General features: G+C 29.0%; 1 protein-coding gene across 3 annotated transcripts; it reads right to left on the bottom strand.

The window, feature by feature from the left end:
* Positions 1-104: 104 nt before the first annotated feature.
* On the bottom strand, positions 105-21,373 carry LOC124492775 (uncharacterized). 3 transcript variants are annotated; one of them, XM_047055770.2, is made up of 5 exons: positions 21,153-21,373; positions 18,896-19,388; positions 8,333-8,391; positions 2,307-2,663; positions 105-2,248 (listed from the first exon to the last, which is right to left on the bottom strand). In XM_047055770.2, exons 2-5 carry the CDS (start codon positions 19,143-19,145, stop codon positions 311-313), a joined length of 2,604 nt encoding a protein of 867 aa, XP_046911726.2. In that variant the 5' UTR covers positions 19,146-19,388; positions 21,153-21,373; the 3' UTR covers positions 105-310. The 3 variants fall into 3 exon arrangements, with proteins under 3 accessions (XP_046911726.2, XP_075590656.1, XP_046911729.2); XM_075734541.1 differs by lacking the exons at positions 18,896-19,388; positions 21,153-21,373 and adding an exon at positions 9,482-9,685; XM_047055773.2 differs by lacking the exons at positions 8,333-8,391; positions 18,896-19,388; positions 21,153-21,373 and adding an exon at positions 2,844-2,894.
* Positions 21,374-21,430: the final 57 nt, after the last annotated feature.

Genomic DNA, 21,430 nt, shown 5'->3' with positions numbered 1-21,430 from the left:
CTGATCAATTAGAGTATTTTCATCTTCACTTATTAATTACATGAATAGAAGTTGTTAACATTCAACTAAATGAAGATTATTATTTACAGCAAGTAAAAGTAAAATTATAATAAGGGATTTATTTAATTTTTAAAAACAATTTCAGGAATACAAGAATCTTTAAGAATTTCCTTGTAAACACATGATTGGCAATGTTGAATATATGATGCATGATTCAATTTTATAAATAATTATGAAAATGATTTCAGGAAATTTGAATGTATTTTTTTTTTGTAAATAAATGCTTGGCAAGGTTGTTCAAAATTTGAATTTAGAAACTCCTTGGAAAGCAACAAGACCAAAGACTGCCGTTACCATTGCCGATACGCATACCGCAGCATTTTCCCCGGCGATCCAGATCAATCTCTTCATAATCATAGGAATCATAATAGTAGAAATCTTTGAGCTTTTCACTCTTCAGTTTTAATTTTTGTTTCTCTTGTTTAGATGAACACCCTGACAATGATGAGGTATTATTATGTGGATGGGGACTTGATTGTGAATGATGACTTGATCCCGAAGATGAAGACAATGATGATGCTAACCTTCGAAACATGGAACTTTTCCTGTTACGTAACTCTGTTACACTAGTAGACATAATTTGATGAAATAGGTCCAACATTGATTTGTTTGTATTTGATTGATTATTTGTTCGAAATAGCTCGTTCGATGAATGAATTGATGATGATGAAGAAGACGATGAACAAGACGAAGCCATAGAAACGGATGAAGCGGTTAAATTAGATTTTGATAATTTTTTCTTTTGATCTTTTTTCTTTTTGGATTTATCATTTGTTTCTCGCTGTTTTTTCATCATCCTCATAGTGTTAGATGGTAAAAAAAAGAATGATGATGATCGAAGTGTGGTTGCCAAATTGGTTTTTGATGAATGTGAAGGTCGCTGCTGTTTCGATTGTTTTATTTCCGATTTACAGAAATTAGGATGTAATTGATGGAATATTGAACGATTGTGTACAATAGGAGTGGATGGAGCGGAATCCTGTTGCTTATGCTGCTGCAGTTGTTTTGAATGATGATTTGTTTGGTAAATTGGTGTCGGTGATTGGGATTTGACTACAGCAGCAGGAACAACAGTTACTGTTGTACCATATGGTGTTACATATGTCGTCATAGCATAAGGATTGTTCAAAGAATTTTGAGGTGATGAAAATTTGTAACAGGAATCCGGATGATATATCAATGGAGTTGAAGGTGGTGACATCAACGTTGATAATGGTGGCGATGGTTGATAACCAGATGATGAGGAATAATTAGATTTATTGTTCGATCGTTTTTTATGTGTTATGATTAGACTAGAATCATTTTTAATCTGCACCCTTTTATCATCCTCGATTATTGTCCGATTCTTTTGTGGAGAATTTGGCATCAGACTATGTTGACATGGATTATGACAATGAGAGGCAGTGATTTTTGAAGATTCGAAACCATTTTGAAAGGTTTGATCACCTTGATCAATATTACTTTGAAATTTTGTTTGTGATAAATTATTTGTATTAATATTTTTTGATAATGATGATGATTTGGCTGATTTTGAACTATTGGTTTTTTTTGATTTTGTTGCATTCATCTTTGAGCTAGATGTTGACGTTGATGATGATTGGTACTTTTTATCAATATTACTGTTTTTGGCATTGTTGGAAGTAGATTTTGGATATTTTGGTGAAGTTATCGGTGATGGCAGTGGTGAGAACGTGGATAGTTTGGCTGTAGTTACATTTGAAGGTAATAGATTCGACGAATCAGCTGCATGATAGTAAGGATGGTATTCATAATAAGAATGTTCATCATCATCATCATCATAATGAGAATGAACTTCGCGGTTAGCTTCGGCAGCTTCAGATTTTAATGCTTCTTGTGCAGATAATTTCGTCAATGATTTACGCCAACTAACTAATTTTGCATCGGATATTTGAGCCAATTTAGGTGGTGTACATGGAAGGAAATGTCGATGTCCATAATCCTGATAGATTGAATTTTTTTCATAGACATTATTTTCATTTGTATGTGAACAGTAAAATTCATTAGGCATTCGTCTGGATAAAAATGGCGATTTTGGAGAATCATTTAATTTAATTTTCTGATGCTTAATTGATTCAGTACGATGATGATGATGATGATGATATGGATGTTTATGATGTTGATTCTTTTGATATTCCAAACCAGCTAGAATGGCAGAATCAAATACTTCCTGCAAATAAAGAGAATGACAATAATTAAAAATGAAAATAAAAAACATCTCAACAAACCTTTAAATTTTTCTGCGTCAATGCCGAACATTCAATATAACAGATGGCTCCCAATTTTTTCGCCATATTTCTGGCATAATCCGACGAGATCGGTTCCTCACCATTAGAATCCAATTCAATCAATACTTTGACATCATGTCGAAGATCGCATTGCGTGCCAATCAATATGAATGGTGGCATAGAACGTTGTTGTTGCATTTGATTGGATTTAGAATGATTACCCATAAAAGTACGACGAATTTCGGGTAGCCATTTCTGACGAATATTACGAAATGAACGTGGTGATACGACCGAAAATGAAACCAAAAATACATCAGTGTGATTATAACATAATGGCCGAATTGAGTCAAATTCATCCTATATCGAAAAAAGATGAAAAAAAATAATAATTTTATTAATTGAACAAACAAAATCTCGTCTTATTACACAATTGATTCAATTTTGCTCGTAAATGAAAGAGAAAAACAAAAAAAAAGAATCGTGCCAAGGTGTCAAAATGATCATTATATAGGAATCATCATACAAATATACACGCACTTAACCTAGATCTCGCTAATGATGGATATTCAATCTCGAGGCCATAAATTTTCTCTGGTTTTCAAAAAAAAACTCAAAGTGTATGTAATGCGATCCAACTCGATTTCATGTATCCATAACAATAAATGAAATCCCTGAAATGGCCTGTTTTTTTTTGCCAATGTGTTTATTTATAAACTCACTGGCGAAAAAAAAGCCAATCGATACAACCGATTAATGATGATGGCCACCACCATCAAAAATCATCCCAAAAAGTATTACCATCGGCTAATTTTCAGTCTTCAAGTCCATCATCATCATCAATGTTCAACAGTTTCGTTGATGGATTAAACCGGTCGGTCCATCGATCGATCATTCGGTCATTGGAGTAAATCAATCAATTGATTTTCTTTCCATCCATCATTCATCGATGATGATGATGATGATGATCATTATACATAAACTCGTATGATAATGCATCGTTCAACAAATATCATTACATGATGAGATGACTAATAATACTCATTTGGTTGCCCCCGCTTTTCCCACCATCAACCATCATGTTAATGATGATCGAATAAGTCATTCTTCCGATCAATACAATCAAAACATGATATTTTAAAATGTTCAGTCCAATAGTCCATAATTACAATTGAATCGACTTCATCATGTTTGACTTTGATTATTCAATGACCGGTGTTTTTTAACGGTGTGTGTGTGTGTATGATTTAACAAGTTGTGTTTTTCGATCATCACGATGATAATGAAATTTGCCCTACAAATTTTATTCGAGTTATTCGGACAGTCAAGAATGATATATAAAATAATGATAATGAGCCTTCGTGCATGAATTCGTTTTTACTATCTAATTATACCTTTTATATTACCATTATTATATCATCATTGACAAGATATTGATAGCATCAACATTACGGTCATCGATGATAAGAAAAATGAAAATTTGAAAACCCATAAAAAGTGTTCTGTTCGTGTTTTGTCGTCGAAAAAACCCTTCGGGCAAGCAGCAACAATTGGATTTCCGTTTCAATATTTCTTTTTGAAAATAAGGATTAAAAACAATATACAAAATTTTAAGGTCAAATTGATAAAGATCATAGTGATTGACGTATACATACAAATGATAACAAAAATCAACAATGAAAATGTAAAAAAAAATCTCAATCATTGACATTTTTGAGTTTAAGGCCGAAGTAGAAATATTTTTTTCGATTTCGAAATCCCTAATGACAACGGTGACTTGGTTTGATTTAATCTTTTTTTGACTGCTAATTGGATGAATTTAAACAAAACATGGAAATTCAATCAAAGAGAGAAAAAACTAGAACAACAACCATCATTATATTATTTCGGTTGGCATCGATAGAAATTATCCTAAATTATCATCACCATTTTTTTTCTCTAGAATTAGATAGAGGATCATTTATGCAGGCAGTTCATCCCTAATACTGCTATTACTACTACTGTTATAAACACAGATGAACTATCTATCTATATGTATTACTGGATGTAAAAAAATTGTATTTTGTTCCCATAGAATGATCATATATATATCAATTAATGTTGACAATGTGAACCGATTCGGTAATCCAAATCACACAAACTGTTTTAATTTAACAAATAGATAGACAAAACATTTTTTTGATTGACAAATTTGAACTGATCAATGTTAATCAATTCAATAAAATATCAAAATAATAATCCAGATGGCCATTGGATGCCACCTGTTACTTATATTATATTACACCTGTTATCCTATCTATATAAAGGTAATTGATAAACATTGTGAATAGGAAAAAATAAACAGATTTTGAAAAATTTTTATTAATATACAAATGAACATTAAAACAACAAAAAAAAATTATTACACTCAAACATGTGATCACATGTTGTTGCATAATCATGAAAATAATACGGATAAGAATTATTAATTTGACATGAGATCAAAATGAAAATCTTAGCAAACACCTACACATGAATTGTTATCATTCAATTCTATTAGTATTTTTTTCATATAAAAAAATGAATTTGGAAGCTTATCCAAATTAGGCAGACAAATGAACAAGCGTAAAAAAAGAAGGAATGTCAAAGGGATTGATAATTATCATAGGAAAATGGTAATCTCTGTACATGATTATATTTCAATGATTTCATGTATTGCGAAGAGAAAACAATATTTTCAAAAACAAGCAAAAAGAAAAAATTAAGTAGGAGTCAATAAGGAAAATTTATCCATGGACAAATAATTTGGACAACAGAACTTTAAAAATTAGAAAAACATTAAATGAGAACAGATTAAGAATTTTTAATGTCAATTTGTTGAATTGACAAATCAATCAAATGCTGGAACTAGGTTAAACCCTTATGTTTTCTTTCATAGATTTTGTTCCAAATATATGAGAATAATGCAAAAAATACTTAATAGCTTTATCATCATCATCATCATCATCATCAATATTATTATGGATGATCTTTTTTCATTGTTTAAGAGATAAATCCTATAAAGCAACAAAAATAACAAGAACAAAAAAGATTAAATCCAGTAATAACATCCGAACATTGTATGAAATAATTGAAAAACAACGAAAACAGACTAATCACGACAAATGAAATCAGAAACTAGTTTTTTGTGAAAAAAAATCAATCCATTTTTTGACGGGAGAGGGGGAGAGAAAAGGAAGGGAATCCTCCGATCCATGAATCATTCGATATGATGTAGGCGTTTGATGGTTATCTGATAATAATTACTTTCGAAAAAAAACGTAAAGAAAAAAAAGAAGAGGTGGTGTCTATCGAACGATTATCAACGTCAGCAAATTTTTTTTTGTATGTGACCTGTGTGTGTTCTCACGATTTATTTTTTATTTTTTGCTTTTTGCTTCACATATCAAATCATTTATTCTGCTTGTGTGTGTTGTGTGTCTAAAGGATTTAACACCCCTGTAAAAGATTTTTTCTTCGCACATATACACAGAAAAACTATAAGGATAATCACTAGCTTGGATCATATGAGAATGGAAAAAAAGATGGATGAAAAAAAATTTTTAGGTTGTCGATGTTTGCTGCGAATGGCTGCTTTTTTTTCGTTGATATAACTTGTCGGCAAATCTATTATCTCATCGAACAATGTTTTTTTAGGAAAAAAATCCTAATAATAAACCATTGAAAATGAAAACTAAAGAATGAGGGATTTAAAATGAACTTTATCATATCCGTTTTTCTTACCAAGGTTCATTTAAGCCGGTGTGTGTAGATAAAAATATGTGATACAGAGTATGAAACACACATGAATACACACGAATGAACAACTTTTACAGGTCCTATTGACCTTTGACCACAATGAAATAGCAGGCAATGAACAGGATGTCAATCATTCTTACAAGAAAAGAAAAAGAAAAAAAAATTTATCTAGATATACAGCTGTGACCATATAAAATAGAACGAATCATTTGTTGAATAATTATAAAACCTTTTTCCAAATATGTTTGATGGTCAAAATGATATGATCATGGATTATTTTTTAAAATGATAATTTTACATGAGAAAAAATTTAGATAAAAACAAATCATCAGAAACTTTGTTTACGACTAATTCTTGATCACAGTCATAACATGAAATAAAAAAAATTAGATTAAACAATAATGAACTAATTATTTGTTATACGATCAAAGTTCAACAATCTAAAACCAAAACATAATCATTATCATGGTATTCAATACTTGAACTTTGTAAATCGAGAACGGAATATAAAAACCACAAATGCATCTACAAATGATAGATAAACTTGTCGAATATAATCAAACAAGAGAAAAAAAATGTTATGCACGACATGATCATCATCATAATGTATGGATGAATTCCTAATGTAGTTGCATAGTGTTAGAGAGGTTTTCAACCATTGGGCCATAATCTGGTTTACGGTTGAAAGTTATTGAAAACCACTGTTGAAAAAAAACCATAAGCTTTTTTCATCAGAATTACACATAATAATAATAATAATAATGGCAAAACTTGGCCATATTTCGTACATTTTATTGCCTATTTTTATATCGAGCTAAGGTTTAACCTTGACAGTAATGGCCAAGTATTTTTACGATAATATTATAATAGCATCCAAAATAAAAGGATACCCATTGGACTGTTTATAACCGAACAACTAACGATTGATGATGACCGATTATAATTCTTTCTAGTCGTCATATAACTACATTAAAGTGTACGATTTAACCATCATACATTTTCATTGATGATGATTATTTAAATTTTTCTTTCCATTTGGTTCAAATGTTATTAGGGAACAATATGGATTGACAAAATATTAGCATATATTGGTTGAACTGAAAATAAAACCTTTGATTGGTTCTTATTAGCATTTAGAGATGAATAAGAAAAAAAAAGAAAATAAGGTCATAAATTTTATGAAACCATTTTTAACATTCATTTTCTTTGTCTATATGCAAATTATTAGTGTGAAACTAGATTTTTTCAAAAGAAAAACAAACCAAAAAATTCGAAAGTGCAAGTTTCACCTGGTAAAATTCGTGAATAAAATAGTCATTTACAAACACACACACACACAACAAAGCATACAGGTCTGACAAATTCAATTAATTTTTTTTATCTTTACTTCAATTTTCATTTAATGGCTGTCTAAAGAAAAGTACCATAAACATAAATGCAAATATATACATGTTTATGGTGGAAAAAAAGTGATGTTATTGTTCAGAATGAATCGTATTTTCGAAATCGACAATGACGGCCATCATCACTATCAATTCAACATTATTTGGCCGTAAAAAAAAGCAATCATATAATCATGATGAAAATATAAAGCTAATTAAATGACTTTTGATGAAAAATAAAAAATGGCCCCTGAACATTCAAAAGAATTGACATAGGTTCCAAAGGTAAAAGTGCAACTATTATTTAGAAAAAAAAACAGGTTTCAATTGAAGAAAAGGTAAACTTGTTTTTTCTTTCGCTATATTATTGATGATATTCAAAAAGATATTTTTTTTTCACACAGTTCTTATGCTATATGGTGGTGTGTGTGAACGCGCGGTTGACTTTTGACGAGTTCGTTGTGCTTGAATAATGTTGAGGTCAAAGGTCCAGGGTTTCTCACTCTCACTCAAACTTTGCTATGTAAAAATTTCAACTTGTACAGATGTTTAATTTTTCAAAAAAATGAACGATGCATTATTCAAATGTAAAGTAAGAGAAAAAAAAATAAAATGATTGCGTGTTTATATAATATTATCGTATTGGTCACAAACGAAAATGCAAATTCTTTTACTTTTGAGCAAAAACAAAAAAAAAATTTCCACTTGTTTAGTTTTTTTGACAAATGATTCCGCACTCCTGTTTATGAGATCACATAGCTGAAAAAACAGTAATTTTACATTTCCAGATATAAGAAAAATTTCCGACGACAGTTAAATGAATCAGTGAGCAGATTCTTTATATATAAACAAAAAAGAGGTAAAACTTACTTGGCCGGCAGTATCACAAAGTTGTAGTTGACATGGTTTGTTGTCGATCGTGACCAACACTATACAAAGGAAAACAAAAGATTTAACATCAGATAAGAATAATAACAATCAAATGTATAAACATCTAAACAAAATTGGAAAGAGAAAATTTAAAGATAATTGGACATTAGGCTGTTTGCAAAAAAAATTACGTAATTATTTGAATTTTGTTCAGTAGTTATGACATGAAGAATCACCATCATCAACAACATTTAAAGACAATTATTCTGAACACAAAATGCACGAAAATCAACCAAACACACCTGTGTAACATGGTTTAGAGAGAGAGAGAGAGAGAGAGAGAGAAAAAAAACCTCACAAAGATAATTATCATTCCAAAATGGGCATATGATAAGAAACCGATTATTTTCTCAAATATCATCATCATCATCTTTGTATCGTCATTGAACCACAACAAAATAGATCATAAAAAATTGACCTTTATTCATTCACTTCGAAATTCAGTTGGACATTGGACACATTAATGATGGTGGCGACCCTTCCAAAAAAAAAAATATCATCATTATCGACGGCAATCACAATCAACAATGATGATGATGAAATATAATGAGTAATAAGTATGACCTATCAACCCCCTTCACTGTAGGATTGTTGATGTTAAGGACATTTTCAATCAGCTGTAGAAATGAAATGACTAAAAAAACAATTTTCATGTAAACACATCTCCCTATTCGTACAACATCTTTTCATCGATTTTGTCCTCCTCCTCTTCATCATCATCATCATCATTATCATCATCGACATTGGCAGGAAAAAACCATGCCAAACATACGGAAATTCAGATCATTAACAATGATGAAGCGATGATCTATCCAAGCCGGTTATATTTATTGAGTATAATAATGTTTCGGTATTATTATTGTTATAATAATTTCATTGTATGTTTCAAACTGTTTAGTGTTAACCACATCAACAACAAAATGAAGGAATAAAACTTGATTCATTCAAAATGCAAACAACAATATTTTAATGATGACGATGATGATAATCCATCAATCATCATACAAAGCAAAAGTTATAAAAGATGAACAAAACAATGAATGTTCAACCATGTTGGTAAAAAAAAATGGTGTCGAAATTGGATCTTACTCTCAATGTTGATTGTTGTTTGGTTTGATTTGTTTGAATATGTTTTGTGATATTCTATCGAGAGACTAATAAATCTTCAATTTAATAATAAAAGACAACCAATTGTGTGTGTGTGTTTGTGTGTTTTGTATAAACAAAGAATCATTTCACATCAGATTTTTTTTGTTGTTCCTGTTCGTCTTGTTACAAAACGAATGCGGAAGACTTGCATGCAAACAAATAAAACAGAACAGATAAAAGATACACCAATGATGATGATTGGCATAAAATCAAAACCACCACCATTTGAACTCGTCTCACTGATTGTTGTCGTCGGCTATATGGACAATTATAAAATTGGTTTTAGGTATGCATAGACATGTTATGGATTTGTTTGATTATTATTATTATGAGTTATGATCATTAAATGATTATCATCATCATCATCATCATCAATTTTCATGTATAATCCAAAAACAAGATACAACTATAATGAAAGGGTTGATTATACACACAGTCGGTCACGAATATGATCAGGAATCTTGTTCTTCTCATAACTGATATTATGATGAAGGCCATGACAATTAAGATCAACGTTAATAGTGCTTATTCTATGTTGTTCATCATCATCATGTTATGGGTGATGAAATAATAAAAGGGTTCATTAAACGCTAGATTTGATTTTCAGGCAAACGAATTATTCTTATTCATGATGACGATGTCTGCTCGAAATCGTCGAGACAAATTTTTTTTTATTTGTTCATTCCATCCCCTTTTTCCCATTGATGATGATTATAGTCGATGACACAACTAATTGATAATTATAATCAACAATAGTTCATATATCATTTATTTTTCTCCTTTCTTTTAGTTCAATATGTTCGAAAACAATGATCATGTAAAAACAAAACTGGAACACATAACCTTTAAACCAGACTAATCCAATTTGACAACAATCCAATCATACTAAATGCAAATTATGTTTTTTTTTTAATATTTGTTCCAAACAAACAACGACAAACAACCGAGTCGAATTCGCATTGTCCAGCGGATACATACACACAGACAGACACACACACACACACATCGTCATAGACAATGAAGTGGCGATAATTGACAGGTGCTGGTGGCGATGTTGTTAAAGAAGATGATTTGTCCGAGAAGAAAAAAAAATCAAGGATAGTCTTTTATCATTAGAGCAAAAAAATTTGTCCATCAGATAACATATAGTAGTAGTATAAAGAAAATTCTTGTACAGTTTTTTTTGTTTGTGCATGAAGATCATAATCAAAAAAGAAAAAAAATGTTCACTTGAACACCGTAATCATTCGTGGAAATATTCTACTTCAACATGGAATTTTTTTTTTTTGAGAGATAATATCCAAAATTGCATATAAACGCAGTAGAATAAAAAATAAAGGAAGTAAAACATTGCTTGAATGACCAGTGGTTTTTTTTCACAGAAAAACAACAACAAAAAAACCCGTTTGATTTGATTAATTTTTATTTTGATAAATTTTCTGTGATCAATGCCGCAAACAGTAATAATTTCTGGAAAAAATCAACCCAATCTATCCAATTTGCTTGTTGTTGTTATTTTCATGCCAAGTTAATGACCTCTTGAATTGTGGCTAATCAATATGATTTAATCATGATGATTCGATTATATTAATCAAATCATCATCTCATTAATATTAATCAAAAAAAAACAGTAGCAAAATTGGAATTTTAATTCTACATTTCCGGATTCATTAAAAAATGATGATTTTAATCGAAGAATGTGTCTGTGTGTGGAAAAAAATTTTATGTTATAAGGATGACCAGAAAAAAACTAGCCATGAATAATGTTAACCATTCTCAGAAAACTCAATTCCCATCATTATGATCAAACTAACAATGATAAAAAACATCCACATGTTGTAATTTATTTGAAAAAAAGCCAATGGTAAAATCTATTTTCTCACCATTTACATTTCCTTCAATGAATCGAGGATCAAGGTTAAAAAATTGACATTAACTTTACCATACAAATATACAATGAAGAATCCGATCTAAATCATCATCATCATGATGGCCATCGTGACAATAAGTTGAAAACATTCCGATCATATTGTTGATGATGGTGTCATTTGTTCATTTTTTTCTTATCTTTTTATTTAAATGGATAAAAACTGGTGAATAGATTAAAGAATTTTTTCCTTCTTTCATTATCAACAATAAACTCGACCTGTTTGTTGTTTGTCGGTTATATGATAGTATAATCGATAGGGCAGCAGGATAAAAAAAATTTATCCATTGTAATCTTTTGGAAGAAATAATTCATTTACATATTCAAACGAACATTATAATTTTACAATAGATTTTACCTGTCTAGGTTTTGATTCTATCAGCATGATGCATCAATAATTTTTTTTCATATAACCTTTCACCTTATCATACTGTATATTATGAAGCCTGATAATAATAATTTGACAATACATAACAGATATGACATCTTTGTGATTATGTGTGTGGTAGTTTCAAAAATTGTTTTGAGATGTTATCGATTAATTGATTGACAAGCTTGTGTACAGGTGACCTAACCACACACATACACAAAGAATGACCCTTAAAATTGAAAAATGGATTTACAAATCTTATAGGATTGATAAATCAAAAAGTTCGATGATCGCATAGGTCAAGAAAAATCAATCAAGCGCATCAATAAACACTTGAAGATTCAGGAAACATTGAATAGTAATAAATCAAAGAAAAAAATCGAGTCTATAAGTTTATAGCTTGAAGAACAATAACATAAATAAAAAAGGGAGAAATCTTTTGGGGCAAACAACCTCACTGGAATCGAATGGCGGTCAATGGCCAACATTATAATGTTATAAGTAAAACTCTCCTTTTTTATGCCAATAATAGAATTGAATTCGATACAATTTTTATTTCAATAGCGATGATTCATAGTTCAGACTTTATCCAATTTAATTCTAATGTCCTTGATTGATCTGAATCATTACATAATAAAACGAGAATTTATTTTTTGCTCGTGAAAACTATCAGAACGTAACAGTGAAACAGTATTTTTTTCAAAAAGATAAGCTTTTTTATTATGATGAACAATAAAATAATTTTGTGGATTTATTACACACACACACACGTAAATATACTTAAACATGAACAGATAAAACATAAGAGAAATTTATTTTCACTGTGATGATTGTTGTTGTTGTTGTTCATTTCCTGTCTATATGCTACGTACATGTCATTATTAGAATTGAAATGACAAAAAAAATCGATGCATTCTAGCATGACATACACACACACACTAACCGTCAAAATGGGTGGAGTATGAATTAATAGCCGATTGACAATTATAAATCAAATGAAAATTCTTTCATTTTCAAATGTCATGTATATTACAAGACAAAAAAAAATTCACATAAACATTTACTTTCACTGAATATTTTGTTGATTGTATAATAACTTAATGTATGTAGATGAAAACAGAAATAAAGAAAAAAATCAATCTTTAGCATGCAGACAAGGTGTAATGCTTAACATCTTTATTGTAATAAATCTTTAAACCTAATATATTTATGATGAAATTTCATTCTTATCATGATAATGAATAAATTATTCAAGGTTCATTGGAATGATCAATGATTAGTATTAAAATAAAATAAAATAAAGAAAAAAAAATTTTATTTTATTGGGTTCATCATATTGAACAATAAACAACAAAACAAAATGGACGATCAATGAAATTGTTGAAATCAAGAAGATAACGGATAACAATCACCACAAAATACAAACGCAAATCGTATGCAATAACATGATTATCTATTGATCCATGTTCTAAATTTATATATCTGAAACATCATAATCATTTTCATCAACAATAACAACACAGTGGTTATAAAATGGCAAAAATGGCTTCTGCTTCATCATCATTCATCTCGAGATTAGCATAATGAGAAATACTAAATAGAAATTATAAACATTATCATAATAATGTCAATTTTGGTTTGTTGTAGCTCATTTGTAGCTGAATTTCGATAAAATATAGTCGGTAATTAGATTTTTGTTGATGAATGAAAAAAAATCAAAAATCTGTCTGATAATAATAATAATGTCAATGATTATGGAGCCTAAATATTTATTTACATTTTTGAGTACTTTATTTTCTTATTATCCAACGTAAAACGTGATGATTTGATCATTTGCTGCATTGCATCCAAATGGCCAATCATTACATAGGAATAGAGAGAGAGAGAGGAGAAAATCTAAGCCAAAGCAAAATGAAAAAAAAAATCTAGAAAAAGCCAATCCGATAGTAGTTGGGTCATTTTGTTTTGTTCAGTTTATCAGGTCGCCGGTTTGAATTTTTCTTTGACATTCAGTTTTTTTTTGTCTTCTTTCATCATTATTATTGACTATCAAGGTATCATTTATTGTTCATGTTTTATATGTGTGTGTGTGTGTGTGCTGGCTGTGTATATTTTTAGTATGTGACTACAATTTTTCATTTCCATTGAATATTATATACAATCATGAATTCATGGTTTAAATTTTTTATTTTTCATTTTTTTTAGTTCAACAAAATTTATGCAAGCAATATTTTTGTAATTAAAGATATACAGAGCCAGAAAAAAACTTCATATTTATATATGTTTGAAAGGAGAAACAATATTATTATTATTATATAAATCAGAAGCATTATTTTTTTTGCATTTAATCATTAGTTACATTCAACATGGACATACACGAATAGAATGATTGAGCATATATGAACAATAATTTAATCCATTGAATATATCCATCACGAGATTCAAAAAAAAAAAAAAAAAAAAAACATTCAATCTTCATCGTGTCAAAATGGACACACGCAAACACACGGATCGTGCACATTAATATTATTATTGATTAGACATAAGTGAGATAGTATATGATCATCAAAATATTTGTGGTGACCAATAATCACGATCAATTTTCAAACATAATCATCAACATCATCGATGATGATCGATTAGGAGGTGAATGGCAACTTATCAGTCTGGACAAGATTAGATATTTAAAATCACAAAATCATGACTTAATCAAAGAATAAAGAACAACCGGGTGACAAAAATCCATCTATAGATGGATTACTTGTGTCAGGTTTTGTCTATAAATAAATTTGTATTACAAAAACATTTCCAATTCACAGATTACCATTAATAATTTCAATCATCATTCAGGATAATCTTTATTTATCATCTCATTAATGATGTTAAAGCGAAAGAAAAAATTGACCAACATTACGGAAATGATTATTTAATCTAACAACAATTTTTGGCAATAAATGAAACAAAAAAATTTTGACACAAAAAAAACCAAAAACATGACCGGAACAAATCATTTCATTTTTCATAAGAATGTATTTGAGAATGAGATGAACATTTTCAAGTAAATAACGGATGTATTAAAATAAATTCAATCAATTGATAAATGTGAAAATGATGGGCGAGAAAAATTCTGTTTGTTTACACTATGACATCTTTTATTGAGATTTATAAAAAAAAATTCCTTTAAAAATAGAAATCAAATACAAACTTAATCGCAGGAATTATTATTTTATTTTTTTTTGATCTATTTGGCTTAGCCAAATTCTAAATACATTTATATCTGCCTCATCAATCGACACAATCGGGATATTTTTTTTTCTTTTCATTTCTTTGATTAGATTCAATTCACAACAAAAGCAAATCCAAATCATTTTTTTTTCTACATGTCAAATATGCTTTCAGAACAAAAAAAAGCTATAAATTGGAACCAATTTGATGATGGACAAGATAAATAAATTTGATTGAATAATTTGACAAAATTATTATTGCTGTTTGATGCATCATTTGTTCCATTGTATTGAATTGATGGATTTTATCAACTGGAACACTTTTCTGTTTTTTTTGTCTATCTTCAAATTTGACAGGAACAACAATGTATTCTTCTCATCATCCAGACATTATTATGTTTGAAAATTCATAAATATCATTCGCATGAAAATATTGAAAAAGATTTCTGCAAAGATTGAACAATTGCATCCAAAGCATAAACAATCATCATCATCATCAACATGTTTAGGTATAATTAGCTAATCTACAACATACTTGGAGACAAGGAAGCAGATATAAAATTCCCGAATAAAGAGCTCGTGATCGCGTGAGGTTATCGCACGTACACGTATGACCGGAATGATGTTTGCGTGTACAATATTATATACACCAAAGATCATCGAGATCCATAGAAAATAAAAAAAAAGAAAAAAATGACAAAACTTCAGACATAATAAAAAAAAGAGAAAAATTCAATTTTTCTTCCCTCATTCTCTCCTCAAAAAACGTTGTTTTTAGATTGATTGATTGATTGATATATAGATAGAAAGATGTGAGAGATTGTCCATTGATGATGATGAAACGAACAGAACTGAGATTAGCGAATTTCAAATTATTATTATTTTTAATATTAGAATTATGATTGCGGTGGAATGTCTCAACAAATATATGGCCAATGGTCAAAGCTATCACATTGTTTGATTTGTCTGTCATTCACGGCAGATAACAATCTCCATTACCATGATGATGATGGTGATTGCCGTCATGACTGGACCATCATTTATTCGTGTGTGTGTGTAATTGAATTAAATTTTATTAAAAAAAAAATTAAAATTAAACAACAAGATTGTCAGGTCATGGCTATTATTATGAATCACATAAATAACCATACCATCACATAGCTGTGTAGTGTTTATTATCGGATTCAGGAAATCATTACGTTTTTAATAGAAACAGAAAAAGTAAAGAAAAAATCTACTAGCCCATTATCAATGGGATTGATGGATCGAAAAAACTCCATCATGAAAGAGACCACACCATGAGTTTATAAATGCATAGGTGGTGGTGGTGGTGGTGATGATGATGATGGAGGTAATGATGAATGTGATTTCTGTTTGAATTACCTTCAATTGAAAAGAAATATTGAAATTGATTACAACCAAAATGCCGTTATATGACCATTGTCATCGATCACTTCAATTCAATGTATTCATTTGAAAGCAGAATAGATTCAAATTGCAAAAAAAAAATTACAGCCCACCATAATATACACACTGTGAATTCTTCATTCAAATGCATCATCACCATCATCATCATCAGTTTAATTCAATACATGTGCTCAATCCTGAAAATAGATAGATAGAAATGAATAATATTTCATACAATCGATTCATCAACAACAATTGAAACAACAAAAATAATGAAGGTCGATGATACTAGCAAAAAAAACCATTATCATCATCATCATCCATACTGGTCTTTTTTTTAAAAAAAATTAACTTTGCTGTAAGAAAATTGTGAATGATGAGAGAACGAATGGATAATAACTGTAACCACATGTTTCTCCCTGTATTCATATACCCTACTATTGTTTGTTTTGGAAATCCTATGATAAGACTAATGAAACCTGTTGATCAAGTATAAATAAATATATGATTGATTTCTGATAATAATTAACACTTTTAACGATTTTTTGAATTGATTCTTAATGTTAAAGAATTTTTCTCATTCAAAATTATCATTCATTTTTAGCCATTCATCCGTGATAATGATTATGAATGTGAAAAAAAAGAAGAGATCGAGAAAAAGAATTTTGATTCCAACCACAAATATAATTTTACAGGATACAAAATTCAATTTCAATCAAAATGCAATCAAAACTCTGAAAAAAATGATGATGAAATTAATAACATGTATCTTATCAAAAAAAAGAGAAAAAATTATCACTTTGATTCATATTTATAGCAATTTTTTATGTGAAAAAAAACCTGAAAGATTTAAAACAGTAAAAAATAACGGAACCGGGTAGTACTCAATTCAATTGAATTCAATTTCAAAACATAAATAGTACATCCCATCAATCATATTTGAACGAAAACATCAATCATTCAATCAATCAATCGATCGGATCGATCGATCGTTCAATTGAAATATGGGATGAATAAAGCTTTCAAAGCACATATATACAATAAGAGTTAGTTACATAGATTGCATATTCGGTCGTACAAAACTAAACGAAACAACAACAACAACAGCAACAAAAACGGTTTTTGCTAGATCTATCTATCTATCTATCTATTCGGTTACATGCATCATGATCATAATAATAATAAAAAAAAATGATTTAAAAATAGAATTCACAAAATGTCTGTCAATTTTTTTTTTCATTATGAGTAAAGGACTGACCATTTCTTGATCTCTATCTTTTCGTGTGGTCTTTTTGCGATTCACTCGATATAGACAAAATCATAGTTATTTTTTTGGTCAGAAAAAAAAACGAATGAATAAGTGAATATCTCAATAGTCATTGGTCTAAATTGAATGGAAAAATTATTTTCATATTCATTCGATTGATGGACAAACAAGTACAACGATATTTTATCTTGTCAGATAACAAATGTCATAAACAAACGATGATATATGACAACTTTATTTATGAAAAAATATAATTATAACTATCCAACACTTTTTTTTGTGGGTAGAAAAAAAAATCAGATTAAATAATATTAGACAGTAATTTAGGTCTAGAAATAATAATAATAATAATAATAAAAATAATGGCCAGAATATGATTTCATACATTCAATTTTTCAATTATAAATCATATGATTGAAAGACTTTGATGAAAATCAATTAAATCAAAATCTAATTACTATTCCCGGACCATCAACAATCCCATCATTGATCCACACATACAAACACAATTGTAATGCTGCTATTTTTGAATCAATTCAATAAATGAATGAACAAAAAAAATCGAAATGATAATTGCAAAACTATAGAAACTTTTTTTTTGAAAACAAAAATCCAATTGATGAATCGAATCATGTGAGAAATATAAAAATAGTGAAAAGAAAAATTCGAATATAAAACACACAAACATCTATCAATACAAATATTAGAAAATGGTTAAATAGGAATGCATTTAGCTATTGGCAACCATCATCATCATCATTATCATCATCATCATCATCATCACCACGAGCTAAAATGGTGGTAAATTTACTTAACGATATTCGAATAATACAAGTTTGCTTTTTTTGCTGAGATGATGATTACAAATGTTTGTGGATGTATGGATGTAGTAAAAATAGACCGTTCTTATAACGAAAAAATAAAGATAATGATAAATCCGTTTGGCCAGACATCTACATCATCATTTATCACTTTCATTGATCAAACGAAAAATAAAAAATCCAATCAAAGACTATGTTATACTAGCATAAATGAATTAGTTATGGTTAAACGATGTAAAGGAATTAACATCTCATTACTTGGAAAGACAACCAGGTAGTGATCAACATGAACATATAAATTTTATCAAATTAATTCAAAAAAACATGTGAAAACTTACCGGAATAGGTATCGAATGCGGTTGGTACATATTCAGTTGGATAACCATTGGTTGTATATGATACGATTAAACTAGTCTTACCAATAGCATCATCACCAATAAATACACATTTTAATTTACGTAATTTTTTTGTCACTTTTGTTTGTTGTGATTTTGATGGCAAATTCGACTGTTGTTTAGTATGATGATGATTATGATGGTGATGGTGATGGCTAACCGATAATTCCGTTGATTTAGACATTTTGATCATAATTCATACATAGATACATAAAGACGAAAACATAAAAAAAACAAACAAACGGAAAAAAACAGGATTTAACAATCACATTTATCCACAATAGACAATCCTGTATCGAAGTTTTTCGGAAAATTGATGTAAACCATACGCGACGATAGATAAAGGTGGATTGGTAAATGAATTTTAGCAGAAAAAAAAATCATGTGGTCTAAGATTTTGTTTTGTTTTTATCTGATGTTGACGTGATGATGAATACTAAATTAAAAGTCAAAAAAACAAAAAACAAGTCGGATTAGCAGATAAAAATCATTTAATCTATTCACAATGAAACATAATGATGAGGCGAAACCGAAAACAACACTTGAAATAACCCATTAATTTTCAATAATATAAAAAGGGAAATTTTATATTTTGTACCGAAAAAAAATAAATGCAATAATAATAGATATATTTACTTATTTTTCAACAATCTTAACTTTTTCAATAATGACGTTAATCAAGAATTGAATTGAATAAATGAATATTCAATTAAAAATTGTCAGATCATAAGACAATCGATTGGTTTCAAACAAATAGCAACAACAACAACAACAACAAAAAACAATTAAGGAAAGAAAAACATTAAATCAATAAATTATGACCAAGGTAATTGTACCGATCGATTAGTCTTGTGATTCAATATGAAAACCAAAACAAACGGTTTGTCCATTTTTTAATATTTGAAAAAGATTTCATGAATTCCTAAAAGTGTATATCAATTATCGTGAATAATTATTATAATATATAATCCCTTGAGGAAGTTGGAAATGAAAAAAAAAATTTTTCCAAATACACACACACACAATCCTATCATATACGATCAAAAATTAGATCGGATTATGAATGCTAATTTATATAATGAGCATATAAACAAATCACTAAAAAAAATCATTAATACGAAGGCCATGAACGGAAAAAATATTTAAATCAATTGAAAAAAAAATTATAGTAATTATAAGGAAAATTTCTTCTTTTTTTATTCATTCACAAATGATTGACACTTTTTGATCAAAATAAATTTGATTTGTTGGATATTATCATTCATTTCAATCAGATGTAGATAGATAGATATCAGCTTGACGTCATGTGTATACATATAATCAACCAGTGTTAGGAAAATTCAATTTTTCATCAAAGTATCGTTTTTTCTTGTTGCTGTATACGGCCGTACATATAATGTAAATTTTGGCCGATCCAACATTCGATTATAATCTTTAACTGATCCAAACAGATCATGATACTGGATCTTGTATGAACTTTGAGACATTATCGGGAAATATCTACAAAATGACTTGACCATTTTTATGAAACTTTAATCGATTTGAATGATCAATTATTAGTTTTTCAGTATTCGATTTAATGATCTTAACAGATGGATTCAATTATCGATGTCCACACCGGATATATTCAATCGATTTTGAAACGTCCATCATCGATGTAGATCGTATGCATAAAGCAAGGAAAAAAGGAGACAGTCACAAATGATCGATTGCAGTTCTGGCTTGCAAAAAAAAACTTGGGATTTAAAATGCTGACACATGAATGATCTAAGATTTACATAGTTATTTAAATTTTGCCGATCCTTCATTTGAAATTCATTTGAAACGTACGTTTAAAATTATTAAACTAAATGCAATTGTTTGGCAGTCATTTATTTTATCAAATAAACTAACAGTAGGCCAATCGATAACAAATAAAAATTATTGCCATATTTTTCGTTGAACTGAATTTCATAATGAAATTGAATAGGCGAATCACTGGCCAATGAAAGATTACCCTTTATGAACTATATACAAAGGAAGTGAAAATAAAGAAGGCCAAATGGGCTATATTACTCATTCGCTTACAATAATGCATTGAGCAAAAAAAAATGTGAATAATGAATCATTATTGCAATTAACACAAAACAGGATAAAGCCAATTTTTTAACAAATTAAAACTACCGGATATACAGGTAGAATAGTGAGAGGAAAAATTTACCTTTTCATTGTTCGTATTGGTTCATTTGATGTTCATTCTAGTCGATCGATTCACATTCTATGTTCATGTTCATTAACAAATTCTTCATGATCATGCATTGAATTTTTTAATATTTTCAAATGATGTTTTTTGAATAAAGCATTCAATTCGTAGACACACACATACACACAGAAATTCAGAAAAGTTCGACGATCCACAATGACCGACGGCGAATAAATAATGGAAAGCGGGATAGAAAAAAAAAGTAACAACAGGTTGTTGCTTTGTAGATAAACCGC

The sequence above is a fragment of the Dermatophagoides farinae genome, chromosome 1, assembly GCF_024713945.1.
Source record: "Dermatophagoides farinae isolate YC_2012a chromosome 1, ASM2471394v1, whole genome shotgun sequence".
Classification (NCBI taxonomy): domain Eukaryota; kingdom Metazoa; phylum Arthropoda; class Arachnida; order Sarcoptiformes; family Pyroglyphidae; genus Dermatophagoides; species Dermatophagoides farinae.
This window is presented reverse-complemented; position numbering and strand designations above follow the sequence as displayed.